This window comes from Martes martes (genome assembly GCF_963455335.1).
Source record: "Martes martes genome assembly, chromosome: 1".
In the NCBI taxonomy this organism is placed as follows: domain Eukaryota; kingdom Metazoa; phylum Chordata; class Mammalia; order Carnivora; family Mustelidae; genus Martes; species Martes martes.
The window spans coordinates 81,541,603-81,562,266 of record NC_137888.1 but is presented as its reverse complement, the minus strand read 5'-3'; the positions used below and the strand labels follow the sequence as shown (position 1 = coordinate 81,562,266).

The following is a 20,664-nucleotide window of genomic DNA, read 5'->3' as shown; positions in this document are numbered from 1 at the left end:
GGCCCCTCTGCTGATTTAAGTTGCTTCCTAGTGGGGTGACTCAATACATTTTCCCCAGGGATCTGAGCCCCTGGTCTCCATGCCTCTCTCAGATTGTGATGGTTCCCTTGTCCATTTACCAACAAACTCGGGCAGAGGAGGGCCTAGGGATGCCCCCATTACTTAACAGCAGCCCCACCTTCTGAAGATCTGGTCAATTACCTTTGCCAAGATGGTGACACTCGTGTGTGTGTGTGTGTGTGTGTGTGTGTGTTAGTCTTCTGATATAGGAGCTCAAAGTGACTGAGTTCCCAGGTTCAGTGTTCTACCCATAGGGAATTCAATACCATGTAATAGTCATTATTTTAGTACATATATTGCCTTTTAGAGGATCAGTCCTCATCCTCATAAGATAGCAGGCTGAGTTGCTTCTTTGAAGACCTGTTCCATTGACCTATTAGTCCAGCAGTTTCAGGGCAGGGGAAAGAGAGGTTATCATATGTGATAGGACCAATACATCCATGATCAGGGGGCCACTGCTATATCTCCTTTGCTATAAGTTGGTTCTGTAGTCTGATGCAATGTGGACTCTTGTGTCAACACACCAAATACTCCATGATCCTTCAAATAGTGGCTCAGGCTTAGGCCCTGTGGTCAGGGAGGTCAAACCCAAACCTGAATCACACGTAAATTCAGCTCAATATAATTGAGGCCCCCTCCAAGGTGGGAAAGGTCTTATGTAAATCACTTGCACCAAACGATTGATTGGTATCCTTAAGGTTCAGCATTGACCTCTGTTGCTAGCAAGTTACATGTTTAGGTAATAGCAATATTTATGAGATCACCTTGGTGAATGGGAGCTTATGCTGCTGGGTAATGCATGGCTCTTTTTCCTCACACCAAGATTATTCTGTTTGCTCACCTACTGGGTCATATTGGGTGGCTATAACAAAGGCTTGGCTCATGTCATTTGGAATATAGGCTTCCTTTTGTCAATGGTATTGGTTCTCTTTTCTATCTATCCTTATGTATGTATATATTCTCTATATTACACAAAATATTCTTTACTACACATGATGCTGCTTGATATTTAAAGATAATGCCATTAAAAGTAACTGTTATTGGGACGCCTGGGTGGCTCAGTTGCTTAAGCAGCTGCCTTCGGCTCAGGTCATGATCCCAGCGTCCTGGGATCGAGTCCCACATCGGGCTCCTTGCTCGGCAGGGAGCCTGCTTCTCCCTCTGCCTCTGCCTGCCACTCTGTCTACTTGTGCTCACTCTCGCTCCTCTCTCTCTCTGACAAATAAATTAAAAAAAAAAGTAACTGATATTTACAAGGGCAATTGTGGCCAAAGATAAGTTATTTTAGCCCAAGAGTATTTTTTCGTTATTTTTCATCCTGAGAACGGCTTTGGCTTTTCTGTTGGTGCAGAGACTTTTTGGAAAAGTTAGGATCATTTTTTTCTCATTCATATTCTGTTTTGTCTCTATGACTTGGCTTCATAAGAACCTATTTACTGCATAGCAGGATTCTGTTATGGCATAAGTAATAATTCTGCTGCATTAAAATAAAGCATACAGTCACCAACAAAGGGGGAAGGTAAAAGAAAATACTCTAAAATAACCTGCCAAACCAAGTGGTGTTCATTCTAGGAATGTGGGAATGGATTAATGTCTGAAGATTTCATACTATATGTTTACATAACACTCATATGTATGCTGGCTAAGAAAACATGCTTGGTGATCTCCATACACATCAGTTTCTAACTCAGAGTTGTCTTTTCTGTTTGCCTATCCCATTGTCCAGTTCTTTTACAATACTAATTTTGCCACTTCATCTCAGGAAAAAATTGACACAGGATACAGTGGGCAATTCCCAAAGGAAGAACTACAAATGGCCAATAAGCATGTGAAAATACTCAACCTCACTTCTGATCAGGAAATTCCAAGTAAAACAGCAATGAGATAACTGTTTTTCACTGATCAAATTAGCACAAATTAATAATACTCTGTGCTTGCAAAGGCACAATGGGGAAAACATGCTTTCACCCAGCTGATGGGAATATGTATCAGTAAGATCTTTCTGGAAATAGTATGACAGTATGTATCATGAGCCCTAGAAATGTTCCTGTCCTTCATCCCAGGAATTTCCACTTCTGAAGACTCTGACCATCAGTAATCTGAGCATGGAGAGGGCTTCGCGCATAAGATGTTTACTGCAGCATTAGATACAATAGCTAACCCGGATTGTCAGGGCTGGAGCTCGAAGTAGGACAGAGAAGACCCCTCACTTCCCATCTCCCATTGCGCATGGTGGTGTAAGGATCAAATTGCTTCACTGCTAGATTATATTTTCGTTTTTGTCAGTCTGCCAGGCTACGGATAGACCAGTTTTCTGAATTAAAATCATGGGCCGATTTTTCACATTTAAATCTTGGAGGATTCTATTACCTTCCAATAAAGATGATTAGATATTTGAGCGAGAATTAAATAGTTAAATAAAGGGAAATTTGGTTGGGGAAAGCTAACATGGATTTGGTAGTTATTTGGTAGTTATTTGAACCAAAAAGAGAGAGCTGAAATGATGTATTCTGTTGTGTAGTAGGAGAGAAAGAATGTTTATGAGGGGAAATTGGAGGGTGATTTGAAACATTTCACAAAAATCACTAAACTGTCAGAGGAAAAAAGTCGACCCTGACCTGTAAAGGACTTAGAAACTGAAACAGCCTGAAAATTAAACCCTACTTGGCAAATGAATAATTAAGCTTCTTTGGACTCTCCCCGCTCCCTGGCTGTGGGTCTGTGACAGCAGGAACCTGCTCCGTTTCAGCACATTTGCATATCGCATATCGCCTCAGTCCACCAGATTCTCAACTCCAAGGCAGAAGGCCCTCATTGTACTGGGGCTCACCCCTTAACTCAGGGTACGGCACGCCCCTTTGCTAAGTGTATTAGCTGGCAAGTTGTCAGTCCTTTGAAAGAGAACTTTCCAGACTGTTATTTAACATGAAGGTTTTCTTTCAACTAGGATTACCAGACCAATAACAATGACCAGGCAGTGGTTGAAATCTGCATCACGAGAATCACGACAGCCATCAGAGAGACGGAGTCGATTGAAAAGCATGCAGAGGCCCTGGTGGGGCTCTGGGACTCCTGCCTGGAGCACAGCCTGAGACCCTCTGGGAAAGACGAAGACACTCCCCATGCAAAAATTGCTTCTGATATCATGAGTTGCATTTTACAGGTATGTTGGCATTCACCATCACACTGTTCAACACTGGCTTTGCAACTTTGGTGAACACATGGTATCTCTGAACCAAGAGCTAATGTTTCTCTAGCCCTCAGATCTGGGAAGAAGACCCCACAAACCATCAACAGCTGAGCCCCGCAAGGTTCTAGAGAGCCTCTTCTGTCTGCAGGACACACTGTGGGGAATTCAAAGTAATGCTGCAGCAAGCTCCAGTCTATTTAGACAGATAAGACACAGACATATCTAAGCCTAACATTAATGTATGCCAAGATCCAGATGATGAAAATTCAGAACATAAAGACCTCTTTTATCTAAGCAGACCAAGGAGGGGTGGGGTCTGAACTGAGGGACCATGAACTTATAATATGTGGAGAGAAGTGATTTAAGCATTTTTACATGTACCACTATATGTATTGTGAATTTTCCGTGCTGATATTTGCCTATTCTAACTGTGCCCGGCTGGCTCAGTTGGTAGAACATGCGACTTGATCTCGGGATCATGAGTTTGAGCCCCAAGTTGGACATAGGGCCTACTTAAAAAAAAAAAAAAAAAGTCCTTCCTCTGGTGTAAACATGAATTTGGAATTTGGGCTCAGCAAAAAACCAATTATATAAGATTGAAATGGTAGGGAAGTTACTTAACTTCCTAAGCCACAGTTTCTTGCCTTAAAATACAGATGAGGGGCGCCTGGGTGGCTCAGTGGGTTAAAGCCTCTGCCTTCGGCTCAGGTCATGATCTCAGGGTCCTGGGATCGAGCCCCACATGGGGCTCTCTGCTCAGCAGAGAGCCTGCTTCCCTTCCTCTCTCTCTGCCTGCCTCTGTCCTTACTTGTGATCTCTGTCTGTCAAATAAATAAATTAAAAAAAAAATACAGATGAGATGACATTGCCTAGGACAAATTTTACCAACCAGTAAATGTTGGTGCTGTTGATATGTGTTTTTCAAAAGAGAATTCTATGGTCAAGTAAGTTTGGAAACACTAAATTCAATTTTTCTCTTTTGGGCTGTCATATGTTTCATAGCATATTAAAGGCTCTGAAGAGTCCTGCAATTAAGAAAGCTTGTTAATTTTGTTTAGTACAGTGTTTTTGATTCTGATATGTCCAGGAAACTTCCTTTTCCTCCCTATCCCCAACACAACATTTATGAATACCCCTCAAAACTATGGTTTCTGAGCCCAGTTTAAGAAATTCTGATTATGTGGAAGTGTTTAGCACTGTATGTGACATCTAATATTAGCCTCCTTTCTTCTTTCCTTCTTCCTCTTCTTCCTCCCCCTCCTCCTTTCTCTCCACTCCCACTCCCTCCTCCTTCCCCTCTCTTCTTCCCCTCCCCTTCTCCCCCTCATCTTCCTCTTCACAGCTGTCTATACTTAAGTGGACCGTATTCCATTTTGTCTGTCTAGACCAGACAATAGTCTACTGAAAAAAAAGATTCTGCATACCCTGTCACACTGTTTTTTCTTTGTCCCCAGGGTTAGGGATAGGAGGGGAGGAAATGGGGATTTTATCAAAGTTAGTGAAAGATTAATGCTGCAAAGACCTAATACATCTGTTCTTCACTGATTATCTTAAATATGTTATTGATGTTCATCAGAGGCATAGATTATCTTACTCCAAAATGCCTTTCCACAGACATTCAGACAGAAATTCACAAATCATCCATATTCCCCAGCTCCCACTGTGATTTCAAAACTATTGGTTTGGACTCTAGAGCGGCGCTATCCAATAGAAATGGAATGTAAGCTACAAACATAAGCCACATATGTAATTTCAAATTTTGTAATTTGAAACATAAAACAAACATAAGCCACATTGTAATTTCAAATTTTCAAATTTTCAAAATTTCATATTAAAAAGAAGAGAAAAGGAACTGATGAAATCCATTTGATAATATATTTTCCTTAACCCAGTATATCCAAAAAAATTATTTCAATGCATGATATAAAAGGAGATATTATACTTTTGTTGTATACAAGTCTTATAAATCTGGTGTGTGTTTTAGCACATGTTACTTTGAAGTGGTCACATTTCATGTGCTCAGTTGCTTCCCATGGGTCATGGTTCCTGTGTCAGCACAGTTCTAGAGAGTCAGGAGGTCTTTCTGGGTGGAGACCACATTTGCAAAGGGTTATGAACCATGAGCAATGATTTCATCAGGTAGGAAATGTAGAGCAAGGGGACATTTCAAGCAGACAGGAGATTCCAAGCTTGTACAGAAGTCCAGATTTGTGCCCTGAGATCAAGGTCAAAGAATTTTAAGCAGGCTGCCCTTTAAACTGCCCCAAATTTAAACATAAAGGGGATATTTCATTCTGGGCGAAGACATTGGATCTCCTACTTAAAAAGGGGCTTGGAGCCCTGGGTGTTATACACAAACAATGAATCATGCAGGGCTACCTCAAACACTAATGAAGTACTGTATGGTGACTAACATAACAGTAAAATTTTTGAAAAGGGGGGTTGAAGATGGGGGAAAATAAAAATGTAATTTCATGCTGATCAGTGACTCCAAGGACATGAATTTGTAGGGTTGTCAAGAGCAGGACCCGAAGTACAGGCACGAATATTTTGGGAAGGGACAGAGAACAGGGCTTCGGGGTAAGCCTCTTGGTTGAGAGGGACAAGTGAGTCACGGAAAGGGGTGACTCCAGCCTGAAGGGCCAGTGTGGACACAGGCTGTTCATTGTGCACCCTCCGAGGAAGCAGAAGGTATTAAAATGGAAGGCAGGGAGCCCTAAAGGCAAACTTGCTTTTCGGCCAAGTTCAGTGATTTGTGCATGCCACCCCTGGGGATGTGGTTCCAGAAAGTTAGCCCTAGGATCCAAAGGCAAGGCTGTGGTTGCAGCTTTGCTGTGTAGCTTTGATCAAATTTTAAGGGAGAATTTTTGGCCTGTGGTAAATACCGAAAACATGATTTTGTACTATATGTAATTTAGGATCTTGTGGGAACCATGTAGAAATCCAGATGACTCATATTCTGCTCTGTTTTTTCAGTAAAATAAAACAGTAGATCAACTTTAAAGCCAACCACTTAGCATTTTGAGCTTACACAAAAACCAAAAAATAACAAAACAACAAAGAAAGAGTGATTCCTTCTCTACCCATCTACCTCCCCCAGATAAGCAATGCTAGAATCACACTATCAGGCACGGACCTACCAGTTCTTCCCACATCCTTGGCCATTTTAACTCGATTTTTTTTCTCCTGGCCATTTCACTATCATTTCAGGCTAAATATGTTCCCACACACAGAAACCTTCTTTTTTTCCCCACATTGCTTTCTTAACCTACTTCAGGCAACTCCTTCCTTTTCCACTTTTAATTAGTAATTACGTATTTTGTTCTCTCTTTTCTTGGCCCCTATGTTAATGAACTTGGCATGTTTACCTTAAAGCAGTTTTAAAAATTCCAGTATTTGCCTTCTATATTTTCTTCTGTACAGAATCAGTACCTGTGTGACATGTACCTGTGAGTTCTGGTTTCTTTTGCCTACCCCATGTCCCTAAGCAAGTCTCACAACCTGTCCTTGATAAAACAGAGGATGAACCAGATGATCTCTTAGCTTCCTTTCTGGTCTAAAATTCTAACTCCTGCAGGAGATGCTGAGAGGTAGAATAGCAAAGAAATTTGGAGCTTAAGGGCCTTTAAGTCAAATGTTCTTGGTCTTCTATAAATGAGAGCTTGGCAAGTTATTTTATCTTTCAGTTCTATCTTCTGTAAAATGGGCATAACTCCACATGCTGCTGGTGAGACCCATCGTTTATTAGAAAATCAATCTCCATTTGTGGTCTAGCCACTCTCCAGAAGTACCTATTTTCTAACGTAGCTTCCTGCAACCAGATTGCTATGTGGAGTTGGCCAATGCCTATTTCTTTGCTTCCAGAAAAATCCTGAAAGGGAAGATACTCCCTGTAAGGTCCATTGCATTCTAGGATCCATTCAAACCTGGGGAGGGTTGAAGAAAATAAAAAGGTACTGCAAGAAGGCTGTAATTATTGACACAGCTGAGGTCCTAGAATGAAACTCTAGCTTGAACTGACAGGCCAACCATCATGAGGTTGAGAGTCAGTGCCTGGTTTTACCAGCTAAGGTGGTTAGAGCATCTTTACCAACCCAACTGCTTACAGAGCTGTTGCCAAGTAAGCTCAGTGTCTCCTCTCTTTCTCCATCTCTGCTCATGTTGGTGATGACTGTATGAAGAAGGGGATAGATAGCTAAAGGGGGTTGTCTGGGGGCAGGAGAGAAGAATCACAATAGTCCTCATGTTCACAGTTGGATCTCAGAAAGTATTTATTTTTCTTTTCTTTTCTTTTCTTTTTTTTTTTTTTGTAGATGGACCAACCATCCCTTCACCTTGATTCCACATTTTAATTTTCTTATTTCCTCTTCAGTTAATGATGTATAAGATTCACAGTCTGTTGCTGGCTGGTATTGCATGCGAAGTGCCTTGGACATTTTTGAGAACATTTCCTTTGCAGCTCCTGGAGGCAGAATTGGTGACCTTGACCGAGAAGTTTATTCAGTGGACAATTGCAACTCTACCATTTACTTGCAGTGTGATTTTGGGCAGTTCTACCTTTCGATGCCTTGCTTTCCTCATCTGTAAAATGCTACAGCTGCCTCATGAGTTTGTTGTGAGGATTACATTGTCATTAGATAATAGACATAAAATAATTGGGATGCAGGAAATGCTGCATGAGTATTGATTCTGGTTGGCATACTCTTAAAATAGCACTCAGTGCTTTCTAACAAGCTATTCATTTAGATATTTATTTTAGCCCTTGTTCATTGCTTGTCTCCCCCTCCCCCAAAAAAGAAGCTCTGTTTTACTGATGATCCTAGCACCTAGAATAGCAAATAGCACATAGTAAGTGCTCAAAATAATATTTATTGAACGAATGAATGAATGATTGAATAGATCAGGAGATATGGCTGCCCTCTGGATTCTGCAGAACAGCTATGTTTCTCTCTAGAATGAGTCCCAGTACTTTCTCATCAGTTAATGCCACACAAGCCCATGGCAAAAAAAAAAAAAAAAAAGGGAGGAGACTGGGACACAACCTCTCAGGTTACTGAGACCCACTCTTTTATTACCTGTCTGAAAATCCAGTGGGAAAATTTAGATGTATGTGCCATTTAGATTTTATATATGCCTATGCTGCTAAGAACCAAGCAATTTATATAAAAATCCAAAATTTGCCTGTTTGATTATCTGATCAGTGGTGCAGGGTGAAAAACCATAAAACAGCGATTTTAATAAATGACACTTAATATTTCTTGAGATTACTCTTTTATGGCTTTTAGTTGAATTCAAAGTCCAAGAGCCAAAGAGCTTTTTAGTTGCTATCATCTCAGATAGATATCTCTTTTACTTCGCTTTATTCTTTTCAATTCTGAAACTCCGGGAAATGTTCCCAAAGCGCATGTTTTCAAAAGGAAAACCTCCACCAAAGGCTCAAATTGGTGCTAATCTAGTTAAGAAATATAATTCTTGGCATCCGTAGAACAAAGGCCTTTTGTTCTGCTTCTATAGCTAAAAATAACCGTCCCCATGAGCAAGTCTTTATATCTACCCTGTACCTCACTGAGTGTGTTCCCCGAGTACTGGGCACTGAATTGTAGGTAAGATGACATACATACCAACAAGCTCACATCTGCACCGAGGGGCAAGGGCCATCGTAAGTTCCCGCAGTAACAGCTGCTGTTAATGTGGTTTGTTTGTACAAGTGATCATGGGTTTTCTCTGCGTGTGTACCATTAGCATTCCTGTGATCTAAATAATCTTAAAGATAACAAATTCATGGGCCTGAAATCTACCAGAGAGTGAAGTTCAGCTATTAGAAGGAGGTTGGATGCTAGATCCATGGGACCTGTGTCTTTCTAGCCTCTTCTTGGCCTCCCAGGCCCTTGCTCATATCCCGTTTCTGTCATCAGTGCCCATGGCTTCTTGATACACTAGAAATGGTCTAGATGCTAGTTAGAGATTGAAAGCTTTTGGTAGTAATTTCTTGGTATTCAAACAAGCGATGTGCTCTTTGCTTAATGTTTTACTCCTCCTGTCATTTGAAAGATTTCCAGATGACGTATGTGAGAGGAAAATAGAAAAGTTGAGTGTGTTGAAGTTTTGTTTTGCTTTTTAATAATGACATTATACTTTTATTTGACTTTTATTATTTATCTAGTTTTATTAGTTTCAGAGGTTGAATTTAGTGATTCATCAGTTGCATATAACACCCAATGCTCATTACATCATGTGCCCTCCTTAATGCCCATCATCCAATTACCCCACCCTCACCCATTTCCTCCAGCAACCCTCAGTTTGTTTCCTAGAGTTCACCATCTCTTATGGTTTGCCTCCTTATTTTGATCTTATTTTTTTCCTTCCCTTCCCCTATGTTCATCTGTTTTGTTTATTAAATTCCACATATGAGTGAAATCATATGATAATTGTCTTTCTCTGACTGACTTATTTCACTTAGCATAATACCCTCTAATTCCATTCATGTCATTGTAAATGGTAAGATTTCATCCTTTTTGATGGCTGAGTAATATTCGTGTGTGTGTGTGTGTGTGTGTGTGTGTGTGTGTGTGTGTGTGTGTACTACACACAACTTCTTCTTTATCCATTCATCTGTCGATGGACATCTGGGCTCTTTCCATACTTTGGCAGTTGTGGACATTGCTGCCATAAATATCAGGGTGCATGTGTCCCTTCAAATCACTATGTTTGTATCCTTTGGTAAATACCTAGTAGTGCAATCACTGTGTCATAGGGCAGTTCTATTTTTAACTTTTTGAGGAACCTCCATACTGTTTTCCAGAGTGGCTGCACCAGTTTGCATTCCCACCAACACTGTAAGAAGGTTCCCCTTTCTCTATATCCTCTCCAACACTTGTTGTTTTCCTCAGTTTCCTATTTTAGTCGTTCTCATGGGTGCAAGGTGTTATCTCATTGTGGTTTTGATGTCTTTTTTGGAGAAATGTTTGTTCATGTCTTCTGCCCATTTCTTGACTGGATTTTTTGGGTGTTGAGTTTGTTAAGTTCTTTATAGATTTTGGCTACTAGCCCTTTATCTGATAAAACATATGCAAATATGTTCTCCCATTCTGTAGGTTGCCTTTTAGTTTTGTTAACTGTTTCCTTTGCTGTGCAAAAGCTTTCTATCTCGATGAAGGCCCAATAGTTCATTTTTGCCTTTGTTTCCCTTGCCTTTGGAGGTGTGTCTAGCAAGAAGTTGCTATAGTCGATGTCAAAGAGGTTGCTGCCTGTGTTTTCTAGGATTTTGATGGATTCCTGTCTCACATTGAGGGCTTTCATCCATTTTGAGTTTATCTTTGTGTGTGGTGTAAGAAAATGGTCCAGTTTCATTCTTCTGCATTTTTTAAAGTATACTGTCATTATTAAAAAACAATGACATTACAGTTTTAAAAAAAATTTACACATTTCACTTAGAATCTCACTTCAAAAACTTTCATGGTTGCCTACTATTTTTCTCTAGAACATCTAGAGTTGTTGTAAGAAGAATATGATGGAATTGGTTAAGACAGCCTGTCCTTTCATGGTTGCTGGCAAACATTAGCTCACTCCCAAGGTTTAAAAATATCAGTTGCTGCAAGTACTGATTTTCATTGGTCTTTCACAGTCCGTGTTCACAATTAGTAGGAACATGAGTCGTACTCCCCAATGCTGCCATCTGTGGTTTCTAAGCAAGTTACAGGTAAATGTGCTTGGAGATGTATTCCTCTAATGGAAGATGTATTCCTTTAATGGGAGACAGCTGCAAGTTGTCCTTGGCTAAAGGCTCAGAGTAGATAAAGTAACCCTGGGCACAAAGTTCTTTGTTGGAAATCTCTGAGAAGAATTGTGTGATTGTGTTCCACTCAAAACCAGGGCTTTGATCAGCCATGACAGGGATAAAGATGTATCATCTCAAAGTTAAACTAGCAAAAATCTATGCATGATGGAAAGATTGGCTGTCTGTAGGGGCAACCTAAACATTGTATAGGTGAGACTGAAGGGTTTGGAGAATACCCAAATGCTATAATTGAGGTAACTTAAGTACTTACCTCAAGGGAGCAGGGCTAGAATAAGATTATAAAGAGAAATCGAACAAATCAATTGGCCTTGCTAAACAACACCACTTCCTAAACATACTCTGAAGAATATGTCAGCAAGAAGGAGGATGCTCAGTGGGGGGTCATTATTATGGCACAGTTAGCACAATTATCCAGCACTGTTTTGTGTGTGTGTTTGGAGGCAGTGGGTAGAGACTGAATCTGATGGATAGGAAAGTTCCAGTCAGTCACTAGAGATGGGGATTCGGTTATGGGGTAGGATTGTTATTTGAGTCGGGTTTCACCGTGGCAGGATGACATAACCCTCAGGATCTCTCTCTGCTCTTATCTGATTTTGTGCCCATCAGTGAGCATTCTGGTTAGTAATCTGGTTCCTGATATCCTGATAATGGGAAAGAGTCTGACCTAGGAAAGACCCTCACTGTAGACGAGTAAACTGGCATGCCCGATTATGCACCGGGCTTTTGGAAATCCCTTGGTGTGAGTTAGCATCAGTGGATCCAAACAATTCTGTCTGGCCTGACTAAGCACACACTCAGACTTCTAAAGCTGAAAGGCAGGGAGCAGCCAGCCTCCCAGGGAGGCCTCACAGCTCATCACATCAGTAATGGCCCAGTCCAATCAGGCCCAATTAAATTCACCAGGAGAGGAAATACTCAAGATAAAGTCAAAGCCTGGTATCAGAGAAGTCTGGCTGCAAGCCACGGTCCCAATTGTTAGACGCTGTTAGGAACTCTAAGAAGGATAGGACAGAAACCTAGTGAGTGGAACGGCTACAGAAGCACAGGGTTTGTTACAAAGGGATAGGGTCAGAACTTGCAAGATGGCTGACTTAACCGTGGGATATCAGGTTAGGTTTTTGAATACTGACTTTCTCTGCTCAGGAGTCAGATTGACCCTTGAATCTGGAAAATGGATCGAACTACAGAAATGGATTAAGGCTTTATAGGCCTGTTTTTGTTTCTAGGGACCAGGAGGGGAAAAAAGCTTAAGCATAAAAGAGTTAATTGACTCACTTAGAAAAATTGGGTGCAAATATTGGCCTCAACACATCCTAATGCATAGGGCACAAATGATGCCACCAGGACCTATTGTCTCTCAACATGTCTCTCAGATGCATATTGCCTTGTATCTCATACAGAGTCTCTCCTACTGAGGTCACAGCCTGGCAGTAGCTACTCTTGGTCTTCCATGCTCAACACTTTGGATTGAGTAGAAGAGAGAATATTTTTCACAGAGCCCTTTAACGACTCCTTAACTGTAACTGGGTAACTTGCCCATTCTTGAAGCTGTCATTTGGACAAATGAAATGTTATTCTCTGCTTGGTCAATGTCTGAGTTATTTGATGACTCCTGAAGCCAAAGGTGCAAATGCGCCCATTAGAAAGAAATATCATGGCTGAATGGATAAAGAAGATGTGGTATATATGTACGATGGAATACTATGCAGCCATCAAAAATGAAATCTTGTTGTTTGCACGGATGTGGATGGAACTAGAGGGTATTCTGCTAAGCAAAATAAGTCAGTCAGAGAAAGGCAATTATCACATGATCTCACTGATAGGAGGAATTTGAGAAACAAGACAGAGGATCACAGGGGAAGGGAGGGAAAAACGAAACAAGATGAAACCAGAGAGGGAGACAAACCATGAAAGACTCTTAATCTCAGGATATAAACTGAGGGTTGCTGGGGTTGTGGCGGGGAGGGATAGGGTAGCTGGGTTATGGACATTGGGGAGGGTATGTGCTATGGTGAGTGCTGTGAATTGTGTAAGACTGATGAATCACAGACCTATACCCCTGAAGCAATTAACACATTATGTGTTAATAAAAAAAAAAGTATCATGGCACCTTGGCCATAGAAGTAGGAATTGGCTAACATGTGTGTAACAACTCACCTGCCCAATCAGGTAGTCCAGAAGATGGATGATATTGGAGGTACAGACCCATACTCAGCCATTGCTGACAGCAACATGAACAAGAGACATGGGAGCAAATGGGCCCCCCACCTCCGTGCCTCCCTTTCTGTCACATTATGTTCCTGATGACAGCTATCACAATAGATTTACATTTTCTTCATTAGTTACTCAGTTTCTCAGATGTTTATTGAACACCTATCCCAAACCCAGAATTGTGGGTGGTATTAGAGGGAATAATTCTCAGCTGGAAAGATATAAGCACTTTTCACATGAATGGTTACAGAAAAATAACTGCCTTTTATTTCTAATATAATAATACGAAGTCAAACATAGTGTGCAGTGTGCAGCCTTTGCCTAATAGGCTAAAGGATGGGGTTGATGGTCAGAATAGTTGATGGCAGTGAAGACAAATTCTTTAAAATATATATATATATTTATTTAATTGTCAGAGAGAGCACAAGCAGAAGTAGTGGCAGGCAGAGGGAGAAGCAGGCTCCCCACTGAACAAGGAGCGTGATGCAGGACTCAATTGCGGGACCCTGAGATCATGACCTGACAACCCACTGAGCCACCCAGGCATCCCAAAACATTTATTTTTAAGGAAATTATTTATATTTTTAACTATTCCCTAATTAGGTGATTAAATGTTTATGGTACTATTTTATATATAAGAATATTGATGGCCAATCACAAAGTAAATCAAAAAGAGAATTATTTTAGGAGTCAGCATTTCTTTAGTTTTTAGTCTTATGTTCATTCACTTTTTTCTTCTGAATCTCACTGGCTGAGTTTTTTAAGATACAGTCAGAAGGCACCATGTTCAACATTTCTTAGGTTGTTAAATATAAATCTGAGGAGTTACTTTTGCTATCAATGATTCCTGATCACCTTAAGGATCAATTCCAAATTCCTTGTCACGGAATGCCAGATCTTTAAAAATCATGCCCGTTTCACTTCTCCTGTCCCTGTGTTCACTTCCCTACCCCAACCTTCCAACAGGTGCCGCACTCCCACTGTGCAAAACTATTCCCAGTTCCAGTGGTGCCTGCTCTCCATCACCTCTTCTGTCCACCCCTTTCCTTGCCATCATGGAGCCGTCTCCTGTTCATCTACCAGGTCCAGCTAAGACAGCGCTCCCTCCAGAAAGCTTCTTGACACCCTCCAGGACTGGGTTCTGTATTTCTCCTTTGTTCCCTCAGCATCCTACACTTGCCTGTCTGTGCCCTCATCAGCCTATTCACTGCCTGTTTGCCTCCAAGTCTCCCCAGCAAGGGCAAGAATCCCCAGAGGCCCCTATATAATGAAAACCGGGTGGGGCCCGTGTTTTCACAGCTGCATTCTGGAGATTAGCTCAATAAATATTTTTTGGATGAATAAATAATGAACGGCTTATTATTTGTTGCTTTCTTATGTTTCCTCAGAATTACAACCGGCCCCCTGTGATGGCGTTAGCCATCCCCATTGCAGTGAAATTCCTCCACAGAAGCAACAAGGAACTATGCAGGAATATGTCCAACTACCTGTCCCTGGCTGCGATCACCAAGGCAGATCTCCTGGCTAATCACACAGACGTTATAGTAAAGAGCATACTCCAAGGTATGATACAATGGCTGAGCTTGGGGATGTGTTTTAGGAGTGGCTTTAAAGTATTTTCATGAACCATTTTAATGATTTGTGGAAAGGAGGGCCTAGGATATTGAGAGGTATGTTCAATTCTCTGCTTTGCCACGAGTTGGCTGGTGAACAGGGGTGAGGTTTCTTGGGCTGGCTGAGTCCATGTCTCATCTTCACTGGGGAGATGAACTATTTGAACTCATAGAAGAGTTGTGAGCTCTCTCTCTTCCAACTCTGCGTCTGTCAATTTGGAGAATGGTGTTTACCATGCTTCTGGTCACCTTGTCCAGCCACCAATCGTGGAGAACCTACCTGTCTGCACTGCGTGGAATGTGTCCCATTATTCTCAGCGGGAGGTGGAAAACCACTTCTGCCTTTGGTTTCCAAAAGCAAGGAATGTTAGATAAAATGCAGAAGAGAACACGTGAAGACTTCTTAAACGTGAATAAGATTTGGGAATAATTTGTAATTGTGTTAGTTAAATTCTACTGTAAAAAAATCAAATCAGGACATCTCTGTTAATTGTTTCACATTGGCATGAAAGAGATCAAGTTAGTCCGATCAAAATATTCTCTTTGTCTTACTGGGTTTTTTTTTTCCCCCCTTTGGCTTCAGATCTATCAGAAACCATGTTTTATTTCTTTTACTACTTTTTTATTTGGGGTCAGAGAACAGTATATGGTATTATGTGATATGTGCCCAATGTCCCTATTTCTCACTAACAAAAATGTATGAGGTCCATGAGTATCCTGGCCCACATTTTACTGCCACATACCCCAGGTGCTCAAGTTGAATGTCAACTCCCCCAGACCAAGTATTTCTTAGAGTCTCCAAGGGTGTCCCACAAATGTTCCCTTTCTGGGTATCCAGACCAGTCCATAAACCCATGCTGTTATCGTCTCCATGCTTCCTGGTGGTGTCCACTTCCACCACCCAAAGTCCAGCAAACTCTGTGGCTGCTACCCCTGAAGCTTCAGGATCCACCAGTCCTCAGTACACTAATTTCATGTGGCAGCCTGAGGCAGGATGGGGGAAAGGAGGGGGGGACACCTGTCTTTTTCCTTGGTGTTACACTTTGGTAGGCTCCAGAGTGGGGTTGCTTAGCTCTCAATACCAACTTGTTCCTAAGGTTGCAGTAAAATGTATCCTTCTATTCTAAAATGTTCTCTCTCTTTCGTGGGCTCACCTATCCAGCTAAGAGTGAGGCTAGCAACAAATCAGTCACCCAGTTCTCAAAATGACTATGGCCCACCAAGGACTAAGGTTTTTTTCATTGTATCAGACATTCCCACATAGAGTTCTTAGCACTGGCCTCTCTAGAACATCTGATCAGCCCCCCACCCTGTGGTCTACTGGATGCCCAGATATGTCTGAACCTCAGCCATGACAATGGAAATTCATCACTCTACCTGTGTTCCCCTCTAAAGATCTGTCATTGATATTACTAGTCAGTATCATCCATTTCCCATTTTCTTTGGCTACAGGATTGAATTGCTAATTTAATTTTTAATCATGATACTAAATTTTCTAAAAGTCCAGAAAAGCAGTTACACTTTTTTCACCATCTTGGCTACGTATTTGGAAAAGATTTTATATGATATTACAAACACATATATACACCACACATTTGAAAACCTTGATAGTTAGACTTGTAACTAACAGATTTATTGAAAAAAACAAAAACAAAAATGAATTGTTTCTTTGCAGCTGCCAACAACTTACTCATGTATTTGTTTCTTTTTTCTTTTTTTGAAATGCACTTTCAATGACCAAGAGATCTTTTGAAACACAAAATGCACTTTCTGAATTCACTGCAAGCATTTGAAATAAACAGATGATTTGGTTTATTTGATCTGGCACTATAAAAATTACCATAAAAGAAATGATAATTTGACTAAAAGAAGTTGTGACTACATATTTTAGGGCTTAGATTTTTAAGACTAATGTGTCTGTAAAACTCTGCAATGGTTCACATGAGGCCATCAAACTTAGACCGGCAAAGTAGAGGGGATCTTACTCTCTCAGTAAATTTTCTGCTCTGCAAATCTGTCATATATTCCCTGCAATTAGCTTTAGAAGCCATCATCAGGATTTCTTTTTTTCTTTACCTATAGTTTTCGCCCCTTTAGGTCTTCCTCCTTAACTTATATTACTTTAATCTGCATTCTCCCATTTTTCTATTTCTATAGAAAATGCTGAAGTGTTGCAGTTTCTTGATTGATCTATTTTTTTTTACAAGACTAGAATTTAAAAATTATAGAATCTTATGTTGGGACGTTAAACGTGGTTTAACTGAAGTACCCAAGCAATACTTAAATTCCCACCAAATGGTCATCTTCTCAATGATAACAATAATGATTATAATAACAATTATAACTACAATGGCTAAAATTTATTTCATGCTTTTTTATGTCAAATACTGTATTAAGCACTTTATATGGATTATAGGATTATATCATTTAATCCCCAGAAGAATTCCACAACAAAAGTCCTATTATTATCCCATGTTACCAATTAATAGTATTTTAAGTAATAGAAACCCCAGGTAAAAATAACTTGATGATGATGACAATGATGGTGATAATGAAGATGAAGAAGAAAGGAAAAAAGTGGGGGAGAGGGGAAGAAGAAAAGGAATGAAGGAGAAAGAGGAGGGGAAGGAAGAAGAACGTCTTATCAAAATACAAGACTGATAAGTGCATAAGTGTATCAGACTTTCCACATGGCTTGGTTCAGAGCTCAATGGCAGTCCCAAAAGTCATTACTCAGCTCTGCTTCCTTTGGATTGGATTTTCATGTTCTATGTTAAGGCCCTCTGTAGCTTCCAACTCACATCATCATGAATACCAATTAAGCAAAAGAAACTCCATATTCAGTCTCGTCTCTGTTTGACCTGACATGTGTCACATGCCCATTTCTGAACCAATCCATCATTATTGTCAGGGAATACAGTATTTCAGGTGACCAGGCTTGGGTAATGAACCACCGTCAAAGCAGGAGATGGGGGTCAACTGCAGTACCACATGAATAGGATGCAGATCACCCCGGACCAAATCCAGGGCTGTTGCCAGCAATGGCTAAAATGAATACTGGGTACCAAAAAACAGCTTTATGTATTTACTTTTCTCCTTTAAACTTTCTTTGTTAGAGAGTAAACCCACTTCTTTGGCATAACAAGACGTTACTGGATAATGATTCTTCCAGCTCAGTGTATCTGCAGTTCTTCCCAGGTTCTTGGCATCTGTAAATTTTATGAATAGAACCACTCTCCCTTCATTTTAAAACACTAATGAGGGCACCTGGGTGGCTCAGCGGGTTAAAGCCTCTGCCTTCGGCTCAGGTCGTGATCCCAGGGTCCTGGGATCGAGCCCCGCATCGGGCTCTCTGCTCAGCAGGGAGCCTGCTTCCTCCTCTCTCTCTGCCTGCCTCTCTGCCTACTTGTGATTTCTGTCTGTCAAATAAATAAATAAAATCTTTAAAAAAAAAAAAAAAACACTAATGAGAAAGTAGATCAGATGGGGCCAGGCAAGACTTGTGGTATGCCAGTGGTGACTGCTCCTTATGCTTGGTTAATATTACTCCACTGGTTTTATTTTTCATTTGTTTTATACCGATGTCTATCTCTGATTCAAAATGAAATGCCTCCTTTATTCTTGTAAGTCAGTCATGGGAGGCTGTCAAATGAGCTTATGTATCTCTCCTTGAAGGCAAATATTTCAATAATTCCAAGCCGATTTTTACTACTTTTCATTATTAGTAATTATATGTAAGTAATAATATTGACTTTTATATTAAATGTAAATAGAAATTGATTTTATTTAAATTGCTTAGACTCCATTTGTCTGTTTTGTATTCTCCAATTCTCCCAGTGAGAAAGAAAGTGTGAAAAGTCCTTCCATTTGGAGAAAAGATCAAAGGCATGAGCAATATTGCCTTGGTGCATACTTGAGAGCTAAGGGGTTAGAAAACCTGAATATGCCTATAACAAATAAGACAATTATATCAGCATTTTTAAATCATCCCCAATTTTATAGATCAATTAGACCAAACATGTAAATAATAATTACAGGCTTGACTAAACTTTTTCAGATAATTAAAAAACATTCTCCAACTAATTCTGTGAGGCTAGTATATATGTGATATCAAAACAAGAACAAGACTACATAAGAAAGGAAAATCAGACCCATCTTAATTATGAACATAGATGCATAAATCACAAATCCAAATGACTCCAGTAATGCTTAAGGAAAATAATAGTTTACATTTCTGAGTGCTTTCTGTGTACCATTTTCTGGTCTTTTAAGTCAGGTAATTCTCCCAATGTCTTATGAGGGAAGAACTATTGTTATCCTCATTTTATAAAATTCATAATGATTCGGTTGAGTTTATCCTAGGAATGCCAGCATGTCTTAATATTCAAAATGTAATTCCCCCCAGTAACAGACTAACAGGTCAAAAAGTCATCTGATCAGTAAGAGCAGCCCATAAATTCAGTACCCATGCATGAAAAAAAAGTTTTTTGATAGGGTGCCTGGGTGGTGCAGTCAGTTAAGCATCTGCCTTTGGCTCAGGTCATGATCCTGGGGCCCTAGGATCAAGCCCACCTGGAGCTTCTTACTCAGTGGGGAGTTCTGCTTCTTCCTCTCTCTCTCTGCCCCTCTCCCTGCTTGTGTGCACATGTTCTGTCTCTCTCTCAAATAAATAAAATCTTTAAAAAGAAAAACATTTTTTGAAAACTAGGAATTTTGAAGAGCTTCCAGAAACTGATTAAGGGGATATTATGTATGTGTGTGTGTGTGTGTGTGTGTGTGTGTGTATATATATATATATATATATATATATATATATATATAAAATAGTATATATAATTAGGAGAAATATGTATACACACACACACACACACACACATATATACACTCACACACACCTATATATCTATATGCATAGGTATATCCACTTCTTTTGTAAAATTCAAAGTCTGTTCATGACAAAAAAAAAGAAATGTCTACACAAACTAGCAATAGAAGAGGAACATGCTTAATCTAATAAAGTATAATCTACAAAAACCTACAACTAGAATCATACTTAATGGGAAATATTAAATTCTTCCCCTTGAATTAAAAAATAAGACAAGGATATCACTTAGGTAATAAATTTGTTTTCCACTTAAATAATATCAGAAGTAACTTAATATTTTGTGACATCACCACCTTTTCAGAGTGGGATCATTTTTCAGTATTCCTGAATAATTCTCCAGACTTGTTCTTTGCCATGTAGATGCGTTTTAAAACCTGCCCAATGTTGGCATATAAAAGCGGGACCAGTGCTCAATGCAACATAATTTAGCGTGTGTTTTACCCAGAAGGCTGGCAGTTTTATTGGAGAGCCTGAAAGTGAGGGTATCTCTAACTGTAAGGGATTATTTGAGGACTTACAGGGAAAAGTTTTCTAAATTTTTATTTGGAACTCTGTGATGCAATGCACATCACTCCTATCAAAACTAAAAGTCTCTTCCCCTGCGTTTCTGAATCAGTGGTCATAATAAGGAAATATGCCTCTCCGTCAGTATGCCTTTTATATGGTCCGCTGGCACAGATCACAAGATGACCTCAAATGATTGGAAACTTAAGTAGAAAGTCTTTGGAAACAAAATGTAATATTGTCTCAGCAAGAGTCCAAATTCCTTTCTGACTTACTGGCAAAAGTCTAGAAGAGACTGTCTAGTTAATTATGATAAATTCACCTCATTTCTTTATGTGAGACAAAATTCAAACCACTGATGGGTGAGCTGTCTCAGAAAATAGAGATAGAAAATTAACCTGTC

General features: G+C 40.0%; 1 protein-coding gene across 2 annotated transcripts in view; it reads left to right on the top strand.

Moving 5' to 3' along the window:
- VEPH1 (ventricular zone expressed PH domain containing 1) overlaps nt 1-20,664 on the top strand; it is a 228,603-nt gene that overhangs the window by 26,282 nt on the left and 181,657 nt on the right. For both annotated transcript variants that reach the window (XM_080818061.1, XM_080818062.1), the window contains exons 3-4: nt 3,008-3,223; nt 14,648-14,822. In XM_080818061.1, coding sequence (XP_080674187.1) covers nt 3,008-3,223; nt 14,648-14,822 — 391 coding nt within the window. The remainder of the gene's footprint in view (nt 1-3,007; nt 3,224-14,647; nt 14,823-20,664) is intronic.